This window comes from Leptidea sinapis, chromosome 1, assembly GCF_905404315.1.
Source record: "Leptidea sinapis chromosome 1, ilLepSina1.1, whole genome shotgun sequence".
Taxonomy (NCBI): domain Eukaryota; kingdom Metazoa; phylum Arthropoda; class Insecta; order Lepidoptera; family Pieridae; genus Leptidea; species Leptidea sinapis.
The window spans coordinates 16,176,371-16,191,110 of record NC_066265.1 but is presented as its reverse complement, the minus strand read 5'-3'; the positions used below and the strand labels follow the sequence as shown (position 1 = coordinate 16,191,110).

The 14,740-nt window shown below is 34.9% G+C and overlaps 3 protein-coding genes across 3 annotated transcripts; 2 read left to right on the top strand and 1 right to left on the bottom strand.

Annotated features, from left to right (window-relative positions):
- Positions 1–408: 408 nt before the first annotated feature.
- Positions 409–5,760, top strand: LOC126965419 (putative inositol monophosphatase 3). Its single transcript, XM_050809029.1, has 3 exons — positions 409–1,125; positions 2,045–2,193; positions 2,570–5,760. Exons 1-3 carry the CDS (start codon positions 630–632, stop codon positions 2,933–2,935), a joined length of 1,011 nt encoding a protein of 336 aa, XP_050664986.1. The 5' UTR covers positions 409–629; the 3' UTR covers positions 2,936–5,760.
- Positions 5,761–7,914: 2,154 nt separating this feature from the next.
- Positions 7,915–10,665, top strand: LOC126965366 (uncharacterized). The gene is made up of 2 exons (XM_050808919.1): positions 7,915–8,456; positions 9,595–10,665. The coding sequence occupies exons 1-2, from the start codon at positions 8,104–8,106 to the stop codon at positions 10,505–10,507; spliced, it is 1,266 nt and encodes a 421-aa protein (XP_050664876.1). The 5' UTR covers positions 7,915–8,103; the 3' UTR covers positions 10,508–10,665.
- On the bottom strand, positions 8,468–10,798 carry LOC126965411 (uncharacterized). Its single transcript, XM_050809016.1, has 2 exons — positions 10,659–10,798; positions 8,468–9,494 (listed from the first exon to the last, which is right to left on the bottom strand). Exons 1-2 carry the CDS (start codon positions 10,789–10,791, stop codon positions 8,527–8,529), a joined length of 1,101 nt encoding a protein of 366 aa, XP_050664973.1. The 5' UTR covers positions 10,792–10,798; the 3' UTR covers positions 8,468–8,526.
- Between the last annotated feature and the right edge of the window lie 3,942 nt (positions 10,799–14,740).

The following is a 14,740-nucleotide window of genomic DNA, read 5'->3' as shown; positions in this document are numbered from 1 at the left end:
GCCAAAGTAATAGAATATGAATCACAAGTTTATTATTATCACAGAGTACTTACTTTTAGTTAAACTTGAAAAAGAGTGATAACTCAAGCCTTATTATTGGCAATCTCTGTAAGGCGCCACCTGTATAATAGGTATATATTTTTACATACAACCCGGTCAGCATTAGAATATTATTCTATAAAATACTGTTAAGCTCGTTTTCTAACATTTCAAAAATACGAAATTTATTCACTAAACTTGGTGTAGAACTTTTTTGTATGCTCTTTCTACCCCTTTCATTTAATAATAGTTAAACTATAATATATTCTTTGAGAGAATTAATATTTTAGACCCAGATTAATATACTCTTGGCCCTTTTGTTATCACAGTTTATCAGTATGACAGTATCACCACCAAAGAGGATGCAAAATAATATCACTTGTAGTTGGCAGTTGCATCACCATAATAAAAATATAAATATTGATTATTGACATACCTATTTGTAATATTGTGATGATAAAATAATGAATCCGAAATGTAAAAGTATCCGAATTCTTAACTGAATACAGCTAACAATTTATTAAGAAGTGGATATTCAAAATGAAAATAATTTTATAGTATTGACTATTGGACCATTCGAATAATTCGAAATGAATTTAGGTGGCACCTTGAGGATTAACAAGTTTGCTTGTTTTGTATTAATTTTCCTACTTTTTCTCATAATATATTGGCGGTCCGGTGGTAATGGGTATCCATCAGACACCAGCGATCTAGTTAATATCAAATCGATTTTAAAAGCAGCTATTATAGCAGCAGAGCGTGGAGGAGAAGTGATTGTCAGAAAGGGTCAGGGCATTGTGAGGAGCAAAGGTAAAACGAAAGAAGGCGCCAATGACCCCGTTACAGATGCTGACTATGCTTCTCATTGTGCCATGTACTTCACTCTAAAAAATGCATTCCCGAGGTTGTCTGTAGTATCTGAGGAGCATGCAGTGAGTGACTCCAGCTGTCAGGATCAAGATCCTATCGACGTGGAGGCTGCACTCCATGGGCAGAGGCAGATAAATTATATGGCAGATGAGCATGTTTATGCTAAAGATGTCACTGTATGGATTGATCCCTTAGATGCTACACAAGAATACACAGGTTTATAAATTATTTAATATATTTTAAAAATCTAAGTAATTACTTACTGAAAATTTATGCAGTTTATATGAAGTCCTTTTTTCTTAACACATAGAAATAATATTTGCATGGTATAATTTATGAAAGACTACAAACATTATTTAGGACCTGCTAACTTCAGCAGTTACTGGCCAAAATTATTCTTTTTTTCTGTTTAGTTTTATGTTATCTTTTCGGCACATATCAAGAAATGAAGACATTCCATGTATGTTTATTTTTGATAATGTTAAATCTTGAAACTTGAAAAGACTTATTTTGAACAATAAAAATTTATTATTAAAATAATCAATAGTAAACCAAATGAAGATGCCTAGCCAACATTCAGAATCCAACTTGAATATTTTTAGTAAGTTTTTTTATTTTAGAAATCCACATTACATACATCATTTATTTAAATGTCAATATTCGGTAATCAACGAAACATATGTCATAATAAATACATACAACAGCAAGCAGTAGGTGATTTCTACCATACATTAAAATTTCCAATCAATAACAGACTGCTTTCAGAATTCAATTCTTATTCTATTGAAAAATATACATGATATTACATTATATGGGGCAAACATGTGTTTGATATGTTTTTGAAAACATAATTGCTTCTAGAAGTAAAAATATTAATGAGGCTGTAACAAGTGTTTCCTCATCAATTCTGTAGTTACAATTGATTCAAACAACCACCATCTTATCCAATCTTACTGTCACTTAATCTCTTAATATTTAAGCTGAAAATGAAAATGAAAAATATTTATTTCTGTAACAAAAATGGTACAACCATAATAGTGGATGTGACCTTCTATTAAGTGAGAAACACCTGTGCCAGAAGGCCAAAACAGCTGTCACAATAAACTTAAGTTTTAAATATTTTTTTTAATTTCAGAGGGACTGTATGGTTATGTGACAACCATGGTGTGTGTAGCTATTAATGGAGTGCCAATCATAGGAGTCATTCATTATCCATTCCCACCTACCACATATTGGGGATGGGTCTCTAAGAAGACTTCCAACAACATACCCAATGTATTATATGTATGTATTAGATTGTTGTCTGTTGCTTATTATGAAGGCTAGTCTAGTAATATTTATTATCACAAAGATTAAAACTTAATAAGAAATATTGTGATATTTTTTTTATTTAACCTAAACTATTTTGTGTATCAATGCTTTGAATAAGAAATGCCTGGTATAAGAATAGGTTAAACACTATTTATCACAATCTCTATATGATATTCAAAACGAAAATAACGCTACTATAACTAATATTTTGTAAGATTATGTTTTGACAAAAAAAAATCAAAAACAACATTCACATTATATATTTGTTTCATACACAATTATGTTATTGCTTTTCAAAATAAGAATATTGATTCTTTGTATGATAAATGTTTGTTAAAAATAATTGCAGAACAAAGAAATCAAGAATCACCCTCAAGTTGTTGTGTCCCGCTCCCACCCTGGTAAAGTGACAGAGTTAGCCAAGAAAGCATTTGGACAGGAGACAAGCATTTCAAGTTCGGCTGGTGCGGGAAACAAATTCATGAGTATAGTTAACGGCACCAACAATGTTTACTTACATGAAACTGCAATCAAGAAATGGGACCTATGTGCTGGACATGCCATTTTAAAAACTAACAATGGTACAGTGACAACGACAAAGGGCAACATCATAGACTACTCAAGTGCTGGTAATGCTGTGGTGAAGGAGGGCATATTGGCTAGTTTGTATGATCACGATTATTATTTAAAAAGACTATTGGCAACATTTTCTTAATTAGTTGTAAGATTTAAATATTGGTAAATGAAAGATCAGAGATATATAAATAAATGTATTTTATTGTATAATACAAAGTCTATATAATATATTATTTTAGTGTAAATTGTGATATCATCAGGTATGAGAGTAATAAATGCTTGCTAGGCAGTAATTTTTTATCTATCCTGGTGTGACAAGTAACTGTAAGTAAAGATCAGCATTGAAATGATTCGGACACTTGTAACAAATACAGTCATAACTCACGAATTTCTTTAAAGCTTCGCTATCCTATACTTACATAACCATGATCCACTTATACAATATTAAAGAAATGGTGAAGAATTCAGGTAAATAAAGAATGCACTTCCTTTGGCATTGTAGAGGTTTCCCGGCAACTTGATCAGACTATACAGTTAACATATAACCAGTTACTGTCCCTTAATGAAGCAGCCATTTACGATAGGTGATGCAGGGAGACAGAAGAAACACCTCCACATCACTCCTTGAAATGCACAATGTCTCAATCAAGACGCTAAGTGTGTAATAGCCCAGTCAAAGTAACTTTACATGAATTCTGTGGCATTAATAATATGTGCTCTTTTAGAAATTCAGTGGTTATAATATTATGTTGATTGAATGCCCTCACAATGTATGCAATTTAAGTGAAGTGACCACATACAACAAAGAGTGACTTGAATCATTGATGATCAAGTCATCTCCAATAAACTTGATTCTTTGGTGTTGCGTGGAGATGTGGGTTCTCTCTGCATCTTCTATCGCGTTTATCACGCGGAGTGCCTAGAGGAGTTGTTCGGGTTGATTCCAGTTGCCGAATTCCACCACCAGACATTACATCAAAATGCAAAATACCACCCACATCACATAGACGTCTGGCATTCCACAACCACGCGTTTCGCAAGAAATTTCTTGTCTCGCACAGCCGCTTTGTGGAATCAATTCCTGAACCAATAAATAGACTTAGGGACCTTCAAAAAAAGAGCATACTCTCACTTTAAAGGCCGGCAACCAATCCCTTGGCACCTGTTGTTGCGGATGTCCATGGGCGGTGAGTCTCATGTCCAATTGCCCCCTCTTACATAAAAAAAAATTACCTGCTCATTTTAAATCTGATTAAAAGTAGAAAACCTAGAGTTAAATTTTTGCTATCTTTATCATAATATGACATTTTTATTTATTTACTACTTACTACCTTTTAAAGTAGATATTCATGTTAAAATAAAATGTATACTTTAATGGCCTTACAAATAAACTTTGTAAAAAAGTTATACCTGAGAAGAATCCAAGAATATGCAAATTGTATACAAATAGACAATTTGCATATGCTTGGTTCGGACGCATAACGTTTCCCGCGTTTCAATTCAATTTTTTGTGTTATGGCGTGTGGCTGCACCAATCGGGCGCTTTCCCGCGTATTTGCTAGATTACCTGACATTAGGAAAACTTCAGAATTATCATTGTATTGACATTGTTGTCAACGATATAGTTAACATTTTGCATATTCTTGGTTTACTCTTAGATATAACTTTATATTTTTGTAAGGCCGTTAGTCTAAATTATTATTTTATATGGCTATTTTTATAAATAAGTACCCTGTGCTATTTATTTCCTTTAGTGTGAACTTCGATCAAATAGGCACTAAATCAAAAATGTTGTTGCGATAATTTTGTAATCTCCAGGTAGGGGAAGGGTAGAATAGATATGAAACCATAATATACCATTTTCCTGATATTGACTGCTGAATCTAGTACATATTTGGTCGAAGAGTGTGACTGCATGAATGATATCGTTAAGTAGATTCATAATGTTTGTTGTGAATACATTATACGTAGGTAGGGTGTTCAATAAAAAGTGAATATGCTCGTGTTGTTGGTAACTTTTTTTAAATCTAATTTTATTTTTCAATATAAGTTTAAGTGTTAGTTGCCTTTTAGCTTAAAACGTCTACACAAATAAAATTTGAAAACAAAATTTTATGAACGATGCAGGACTCGAATGCACGACCTCTCGCGTTCCGTGCGAGTGCTCTCCCAACTGAGCTAACCGTTCGAATGACACATCGTCATAAAATCTTGTATGCTTTGTTCAACTCTCAGGTTGTGGCTTCATTTAATCCTAGAAGATCACTTGAAAATTGTTTAAAACGTCTAAGTATTTTTTCCTAAATTCAAATTGAATTTGAATTATCTCTCTGTGTCCCTTCAAATAATCCTCCTACCTTGTGGGCTAGGCAGTGTTCACAACCTGAGGCCAGGCAGCTATCATACCAAGGCTGTAATATTATAGTATCCAACAGAATAATGACTTTAATTATTAATACAATAAAAATTATATGAAACGTGAGAATAACTGAAATAAATCACATTAAAAGACGCTATCGATATCGATCGCTGATTGGCCGACAGTATTATTGTTTGAACATGACAACACTGTACTTTATTTTTAATGCCGTGGAGGATGTGGACTGTTCATGTTATTAATTTCAATAGAATTATATAATTAGTAATAATAGTGTTCAGTTATTTACAACCCCTTATAATAAATAAAACATGTTCCGTACTAAAATTTAAAGCACAGATAGGTACTAACTGCACGCAATAAAATTTTCGAGAACACGCTCCGGCGAACTGAAAATAAGACTTCCATTTCTAAACAATAGAATATTAATATAATTATTTCGCTTTTTTTAATCTGATCATTAATATTCCAGCTTTGTCACTATTCATTGAATGCCCTTCGTTTATTAGGTAGCTATAGCTAAATATTTTACTGTACACATTCATGTTTTTATTTATTTTTGAAATAGATGGCGCATCAAAGATGAATATTGTTTTGTTTAATTTTTTAGTACAGAACGTTAATTATTAAAGTTTTAAGAAACAACTATTTTTATAAGCACTACGTGCAAAGTCGTGTGTGTACGCCGACGAAGCCGCGGGTATCAGCTAAATATAAATAAATAAGTATCTATAATGATTCACATTGTTGTAAGGCCCCATAAAAAAAATACATATAAATAACGGTGCTTTTGGATCTGCACCCAAATAGCACGAAGTCTTGACAAATGATACTAGACTCGACTTACCAGTGAAGTTATATTGCTATAATGTCAGTAACAAGGCATATGACGTCCTACATATTAATAACAACAACGTTAGTGTGGGAATTTATAAGGAACCTGGAACCTGAACTAATATGCCAGCGTAACAAGTTACTCTGTCATGGATGCTGGGGCACAAAGGTAGTTAAATATCGAAATAGCTAAGGATTGATAGATGGAAATAAAGGAAACGATTGAAAAGAAAAGGAAATTGAAGGAATTGATTTTTTTTATATAAGAGCCCCCTCTTATATAAAAAAAAAAATCAAACGGGTAAGAGGCTCACGGGATGGGGAGAGGTTAGGCAACCGCCCATGGACATCCGCTACATCAGTGTGTCAAGAAATGCGTTGCCGGGCTTTAAGGTGGGAGTATGGTTTTTTCTTGAAGGTCCCTGAGTAGTATCTGTTCGGGAAAAAAGCAGCCGGTAATTGATTCCACAAAGTGGATGTGCGAGGCAAGAAATTTCTAACGAATCGCGCGGTTGTGGAATGCCATCTACGTGGTGCGGCGGGTGGTACTTTGGACGTAATTTCCGGTGGTGGTTCCGCTATCCTATACTTACATAACCATGATCCACTTATACAATATTAAAGAAATGGTGAAGAATTCAGGTAAATAAAGAATGCACTTCCTTTGGCATTGTAGAGGTTTCCCGGCAACTTGATCAGACTATACAGTTAACATATAACCAGTTACTGTCCCTTAATGAAGCAGCCATTTACGATAGGTGATGCAGGGAGACAGAAGAAACACCTCCACATCACTCCTTGAAATGCACAATGTCTCAATCAAGACGCTAAGTGTGTAATAGCCCAGTCAAAGTAACTTTACATGAATTCTGTGGCATTAATAATATGTGCTCTTTTAGAAATTCAGTGGTTATAATATTATGTTGATTGAATGCCCTCACAATGTATGCAATTTAAGTGAAGTGACCACATACAACAAAGAGTGACTTGAATCATTGATGATCAAGTCATCTCCAATAAACTTGATTCTTTGGTGTTGCGTGGAGATGTGGGTTCTCTCTGCATCTTCTATCGCGTTTATCACGCGGAGTGCCTAGAGGAGTTGTTCGGGTTGATTCCAGTTGCCGAATTCCACCACCAGACATTACATCAAAATGCAAAATACCACCCACATCACATAGACGTCTGGCATTCCACAACCACGCGTTTCGCAAGAAATTTCTTGTCTCGCACAGCCGCTTTGTGGAATCAATTCCTGAACCAATAAATAGACTTAGGGACCTTCAAAAAAAGAGCATACTCTTACTTTAAAGGCCGGCAACCAATCCCTTGGCACCTGTTGTTGCGGATGTCCATGGGCGGTGAGTCTCATGTCCAATTGCCCCCTCTTACATAAAAAAAAATTACCTGCTCATTTTAAATCTGATTAAAAGTAGAAAACCTAGAGTTAAATTTTTGCTATCTTTATCATAATATGACATATTTTTATTTATTTACTACTTACTACCTTTTAAAGTAGATATTCATGTTAAAATAAAATGTATACTTTAATGGCCTTACAAATAAACTTTGTAAAAAAGTTATACCTGAGAAGAATCCAAGAATATGCAAATTGTATACAAATAGACAATTTGCATATGCTTGGTTCGGACGCATAACGTTTCCCGCGTTTCAATTCAATTTTTTGTGTTATGGCGTGTGGCTGCACCAATCGGGCGCTTTCCCGCGTATTTGCTAGATTACCTGACATTAGGAAAACTTCAGAATTATCATTGTATTGACATTGTTGTCAACGATATAGTTAACATTTTGCATATTCTTGGTTTACTCTTAGATATAACTTTATATTTTTGTAAGGCCGTTAGGCTGCCAGTCCACCAGAGCGGAGCGAGGCAGCGAAGCCGAGAAACGGACTAATGCGGAGTGGAGTTGCGTACTGTGACTGTCCACCGGAGCGGAGCGAGGCTGCGGAGCGGAGTGAGGAAGTAATGCGGAGCGGAGTTGCTGTGTTTTTCAATATGCGGAGCTAGGCAGCAAGTACGCGACGAGTGATTTCGAGCTCCCGGCGTGGGGCGATTGGTTTAATTCTACGCGAAATGTCAGTGATAGCAGACATGCCATCGAAAAAGTTGATACATTATTACCTTACATTGCTTGAGGAAGAAGAGTTGGAGTCAGAAGAAGCCGAAATACTTACCATATACCATTTGAACAATTCTATGAGGAAACATAGATTTTGGTTAAGAAATCATATCAAACATCGTTCAGAACACAGTGAATATTTTACTTTTTTCCAAACAGCTGATGAAGAAACTTTCGAAAATTCTTATAGAGTTTCAAGATGTACTTTTTATGAACTTCACTCCCTGATTGAACCATATATTCGGAAACAAGACACAAATTACAGAAATTCAATTAGTAGCCGTGAAAGATTAGCGGTGTGTTTAAAGTAAGTACACATTTTAAATCAAAGTAACTTTTATTTTTGCATACAGTTATAGAAGCCATGTTATATTAATTTAAAAATCGTAATCTGTCTCAAAATTGACCGCATTTTCATTGGGTTCTGTTGGCTCTGCTGCAGATGTTTCAATATCCTGGGTTGTTGGAATTTGTAAAGCGCTAGGATTAATGATACTAGTGTTAATATTATCTGAAGCACTAGGAATATTGACACTAGTGTTGGTATTATCTGAAGCACTAGGAATATTAAGACTAGTGTTGATATTATCTGAAGCACTAGGAATATTGATACTAGTGTTGATATTATCTGAAGCACTAGGAATATTGATACTAGTGTTGATATTATCTGAAGCACTAGGAGTATCGATACTAGTGTTGATGTTATCTGATGTAGGTGTTGAGCCTGTAGAATAACCATAATTATTCGGAGAATACCAACTATGTTGAAGATTACTTTCTTCAGCTGACATTACCGCATTAAAGCAGGTTTTTTTAATTTGAAGTTGAAAATAATACGGCAGCTTTTTTGTCGATGCAGCCAAATTTAAAAAAAAAAAGTCTATTTCATCGTATTTATCACTGGCTGACATCATGTTTTTAAGTTCTATCCGTTCTCGTTCCAACACTTCGCGGCGTTCTTGATTTTTTTTTAAATAATCTAGAATTTCATCGTTCTTTCTTTTTTTGGATGTTGATGGAAGAGATTCCGAAGCTGTTGGATTCTTAGGATCATCGGCAGAAGGAAGATTATTTGAATTTGATGGCAAAAAATTGCATGATTCCCGTGAACTCTCTTCAATGGTATTTGGCGGATTTGAAGTTTCGCTTACTGAGTGGTCCAGGGGCGTAAAATTTGTTGACCGGTCTCTGTTACTCATGTAAGGCAATAAAAATGACATGGCTTTTTGATATTTCCATTCTTTTCGTTGTTTTCTAGCCTGTCCACTCCTTGTTGCATTTTGTCTTTTTAAGGCATCCCGATGGTTATCTCTCAGTTGTTTCCATCGCGACTTGGCAGTTGTAACTGAAACAATCAACAAACACAAAAATGTATTACATGGTCTATTTATGACAAAAATATTACATCACTTACGCGAAGTACAATTAAATACGTTTTTTTTTAGGTATTTAGCAACCGGCCAGTCATTTACAACGATGGGAGAGAATTTTAGAATTGGATTGAAAAGTGTATCAAGAATTGTTGAGGAGGTTTGTGATGCTTTATGGAATATATTGCAACCTCTTGTCATGTCACAACCAACAGAAAACGACTGGAAAGAAATCGCAAAAGATTTTGATGAACTATGGCAATTTAAAAATTGTATAGGTGCTCTTGATGGCAAGCACGTATATATCAAGGCTCCCTCGAAAACCGGGTCCTCGTTTTTCAACTATAAAAAGAGATTTTCTGTAGTATTGATGTGTTTAGCTGATGCCAAAAGGAAAATCATAATGGCTGATGTGGGATCTATGGGAAGATTTTCTGATGCAGGAATTTTTGATAACAGCATTTTCGGAAAGAGTCTAAAAGAAAAGAGATTGAATTTACCTCAGCCGGTACCATTTTATCAAGGTGGAGCAAAAATGCCGTTCGTATTTATAGGAGACGAAGCTTTTCCATTAATGGAAAATTTTATGAGGCCTTACCCACGTGATGGACTTAACGCAGAAAAAAAAATTTTTAATTACCGATTATCAAGAGCACGTCGTATTGTTGAGGCAACTTTCGGTGTATTGACGAGAAAGTGGTACGTGTATCATAAAGATTTTGAATGCAAAATAGAAACAGTTGACAAGGTAATAAAAGCAACATGTGTTTTGCACAATTATTTAATTCAAAGACAACCTAATTATATAAACAATATTGAAAATAACATGGAGCAATCATTATTATCAGTTGGTGATATTATAGAAACACAACATTCTAGTAACGATGGTTATCAAGTTCGTGAAATGTATTGTTCATACTTTAATAATCAGGGGAAGGTACCATGGCAAGATACTCGAATTTTGAAAAGAATCTATAATAGTCAGTGATGTGAGACAGATATAGATAATTTGGCCAGCTGCGGACATTATTTAACTATTTAGGCTATTACATTATATAGGCTATTTTGTTAAATAAAAAAAAAGATATCAATATGTACCTACTAGAAGGTATTATAGAATAAAGATACATATTATTTACCATCCGATATGTTTGTTTCAATGATAATTTGGTCCCACGCAGCATCTTTTGTTTCGTTGCATTTGTAAAATTCTGAAGATGTGTTCCAAATGCACGGAAACTTTTTCACACTTTCAATAAGTTTTTCATCCATTATCTTCGGTCACATACGCACTGGTCGGAATACGGCGGCACACTGCCGGCGCAAAGTGCGCCCGCGCCCGCACTCGCTTCCCCGCTCCGCATCCCCGCACGTTTCCCCGCTCCGTTTCCCCGCTCCGCATCCCCGCACGTTTCCCCGCTCCGTTTCCCCGCTCCGCATACCGGTTTTATATGAAATTTTAAACTAGCTCGCAAGTCCCTGTCCACTTAAGAGGAGCGGAGATTTTGTGCAATCCTATTGGTTAATATTTCTCCGTTTCTCGGCTCCGCTGCCTCGCTCCGCTCTGGTGGACTGGCAGCCTTAGTCTAAATTATTATTTTATATGGCTATTTTTATAAATAAGTACCCTGTGCTATTTATTTCCTTTAGTGTGAACTTCGATCAAATAGGCACTAAATCAAAAATGTTGTTGCGATAATTTTGTAATCTCCAGGTAGGGGAAGGGTAGAATAGATATGAAACCATAATATACCATTTTCCTGATATTGACTGCTGAATCTAGTACATATTTGGTCGAAGAGTGTGACTGCATGAATGATATCGTTAAGTAGATTCATAATGTTTGTTGTGAATACATTATACGTAGGTAGGGTGTTCAATAAAAAGTGAATATGCTCGTGTTGTTGGTAACTTTTTTTAAATCTAATTTTATTTTTCAATATAAGTTTAAGTGTTAGTTGCCTTTTAGCTTAAAACGTCTACACAAATAAAATTTGAAAACAAAATTTTATGAACGATGCAGGACTCGAATGCACGACCTCTCGCGTTCCGTGCGAGTGCTCTCCCAACTGAGCTAACCGTTCGAATGACACATCGTCATAAAATCTTGTATGCTTTGTTCAACTCTCAGGTTGTGGCTTCATTTAATCCTAGAAGATCACTTGAAAATTGTTTAAAACGTCTAAGTATTTTTTCCTAAATTCAAATTGAATTTGAATTATCTCTCTGTGTCCCTTCAAATAATCCTCCTACCTTGTGGGCTAGGCAGTGTTCACAACCTGAGGCCAGGCAGCTATCATACCAAGGCTGTAATATTATAGTATCCAACAGAATAATGACTTTAATTATTAATACAGTAAAAATTATATGAAACGTGAGAATAACTGAAATAAATCACATTAAAAGACGCTATCGATATCGATCGCTGATTGGCCGACAGTATTATTGTTTGAACATGACAACACTGTACTTTATTTTTAATGCCGTGGAGGATGTGGACTGTTCATGTTATTAATTTCAATAGAATTATATAATTAGTAATAATAGTGTTCAGTTATTTACAACCCCTTATAATAAATAAAACATGTTCCGTACTAAAATTTAAAGCACAGATAGGTACTAACTGCACGCAATAAAATTTTCGAGAACACGCTCCGGCGAACTGAAAATAAGACTTCCATTTCTAAACAATAGAATATTAATATAATTATTTCGCTTTTTTTAATCTGATCATTAATATTCCAGCTTTGTCACTATTCATTGAATGCCCTTCGTTTATTAGGTAGCTATAGCTAAATATTTTACTGTACACATTCATGTTTTTATTTATTTTTGAAATAGATGGCGCATCAAAGATGAATATTGTTTTGTTTAATTTTTTAGTACAGAACGTTAATTATTAAAGTTTTAAGAAACAACTATTTTTATAAGCACTACGTGCAAAGTCGTGTGTGTACGCCGACGAAGCCGCGGGTATCAGCTAAATATAAATAAATAAGTATCTATAATGATTCACATTGTTGTAAGGCCCCATAAAAAAAATACATATAAATAACGGTGCTTTTGGATCTGCACCCAAATAGCACGAAGTCTTGACAAATGATACTAGACTCGACTTACCAGTGAAGTTATATTGTTATAATGTCAGTAACAAGGCATATGACGTCCTACATATTAATAACAACAACGTTAGTGTGGGAATTTATAAGGAACCTGGAACCTGAACTAATATGCCAGCGTAACAAGTTACTCTGTCATGGATGCTGGGGCACAAAGGTAGTTAAATATCGAAATAGCTAAGGATTGATAGATGGAAATAAAGGAAACGATTGAAAAGAAAAGGAAATTGAAGGAATTGATTTTTTTTATATAAGAGCCCCCTCTTATATAAAAAAAAAATCAAACGGGTAAGAGGCTCACGGGATGGGGAGAGGTTAGGCAACCGCCCATGGACATCCGCTACATCAGTGTGTCAAGAAATGCGTTGCCGGGCTTTAAGGTGGGAGTATGGTTTTTTCTTGAAGGTCCCTGAGTAGTATCTGTTCGGGAAAAAAGCAGCCGGTAATTGATTCCACAAAGTGGATGTGCGAGGCAAGAAATTTCTAACGAATCGCGCGGTTGTGGAATGCCATCTACGTGGTGCGGCGGGTGGTACTTTGGACGTAATTTCCGGTGGTGGTATTCGGCCGCTGGAATCAACCCGAACAGCTCATCTGAGCACTCCCCGTGCTAAATGCGGTGCTAGATAACTAGATAGCTGAGGATAGTGCCCCTCTCTCTGGGTAGAAATAGAACCTTTCGGCCAGTCAGTGATGGCGTGCCAAACTATATACAACGTGAAACTAAATGGGTATACTATGCTTTGAACCACACATTCCTTAGGTCATCTGTAATGACGATGTGAAGTCAGAAATGAATTAGCATTATATTTTAATACAATATTTAAAGTTCTAAGTTTTCGCAAAAACTATGATTCCCTCAACCCTAATCAGCTGTTTTTTTGAACTCTCTTTGACCTAAAACAGATGAAAAACGTAGATGTGACATAATATCAGATAATAGTAAAATGCCTACTATTTATTGCAGCTGTGAAGCAATTTGTATTCATATTTTGCTTTAGCTGACATTGAAACTACTTCTAAATTTGTATTTACTGTAGTTATGTATTACCCAATAAAGATAGTTAATTCTAATCTAATTGTGAAACTATGTTATGTTAGTATTTACTCTGATTTCCGCGAGTGTTACACATTTAAATAAAACACTTCACATTTTTGATATTACGTAAGCACTTCAATGTAGAATTATTTGAAGTTTTCTTCAAGTTACATTGAAAATAATTCCAAATTTGTAATTATAGATTATGGGTACCACAACGCCACCTTTTTCTGCCTTGAAGTAAAAATGTGTAAGCATTATTATGGTTTGGTCTGAATGGCACTGTAGCTGTTGTTATTACTGGGCAAATGAGACTTGACATTTTAATTCAAAAATGTTTTATCCAATAAAGATAATTCTAATAGACTCCTATTAAGAAATTGTTCTCCACGGATTTTTTTGTCAAATATGGATATCTTTGACCATCCTCGTATTAATAATAGGTACTCCATTCCCGGACCGGGTTTTCTACCCGGCCTGGGTATGGAATGGGGCAGTTATTGAGTTTTTCGTAGGAAATTTCTCACTAGCAGCCCATAGTTCAGAAATGTAGATGCTCGCCCCCTATTACGTGGGAATTAAACATAGTGAAACGTGGGTGGAAAAAATACACCTCTAACCCTTCAGGAATACAGATGTGAAACTGTGTAATGTTATGTAATTTCTTATATTGTTTATTTGTTTCGCAATAACAGGAAGTAAAAAATTAATGAATAAATACATAGACACAAGCCACATTTCATGTAGTGTGCATAGATTATTGTTTATGTTTAACTCCATAGGTAGGTGACCTCATTCTGTTTATAAACAAAGTTAGGGTTGTCTAAGAAAAGAAATTGAAAAATAATATTTTTAAATTCATAGGGAAGTTTTTTTCTTTTTTTTAATTATTTGTTAAAACTTAAACATCACCATACTATTGCATATGACCCAAATAACGTACCATTGAAGGGATGTTATACCCTTTCTGGTTCACGTTGTATAAATATGGACAAGGTAAGATAATCCTATGAATATAATATATTCTTTTGGCTTATATATGTAGAATCCACAGTAATTGAAT

What these genes read in the sequence shown, in the direction of transcription:
- LOC126965419 (XM_050809029.1), top strand. Translation starts at nt 630, where the DNA reads ATGAATTTAGGTGGCACCTTGAGGATTAACAAGTTTGCTTGTTTTGTA. An exon ending in TGCTACACAAGAATACACAG is followed by an intron (nt 1,126 to 2,044) that starts GTTTATAAATTA and finishes TTTTAATTTCAG; the next exon opens with AGGGACTGTATGGTTATGTG. An exon ending in ACATACCCAATGTATTATAT is followed by an intron (nt 2,194 to 2,569) that starts GTATGTATTAGA and finishes AAATAATTGCAG; the next exon opens with AACAAAGAAATCAAGAATCA.
- LOC126965366 (XM_050808919.1), top strand. Translation starts at nt 8,104, where the DNA reads ATGTCAGTGATAGCAGACATGCCATCGAAAAAGTTGATACATTATTAC. An exon ending in AGATTAGCGGTGTGTTTAAA is followed by an intron (nt 8,457 to 9,594) that starts GTAAGTACACAT and finishes GTTTTTTTTTAG; the next exon opens with GTATTTAGCAACCGGCCAGT.
- LOC126965411 (XM_050809016.1), bottom strand. Translation starts at nt 10,791, where the DNA reads ATGGATGAAAAACTTATTGAAAGTGTGAAAAAGTTTCCGTGCATTTGG. An exon ending in TGAAACAAACATATCGGATG is followed by an intron (nt 9,495 to 10,658) that starts GTAAATAATATG and finishes TGATTGTTTCAG; the next exon opens with TTACAACTGCCAAGTCGCGA.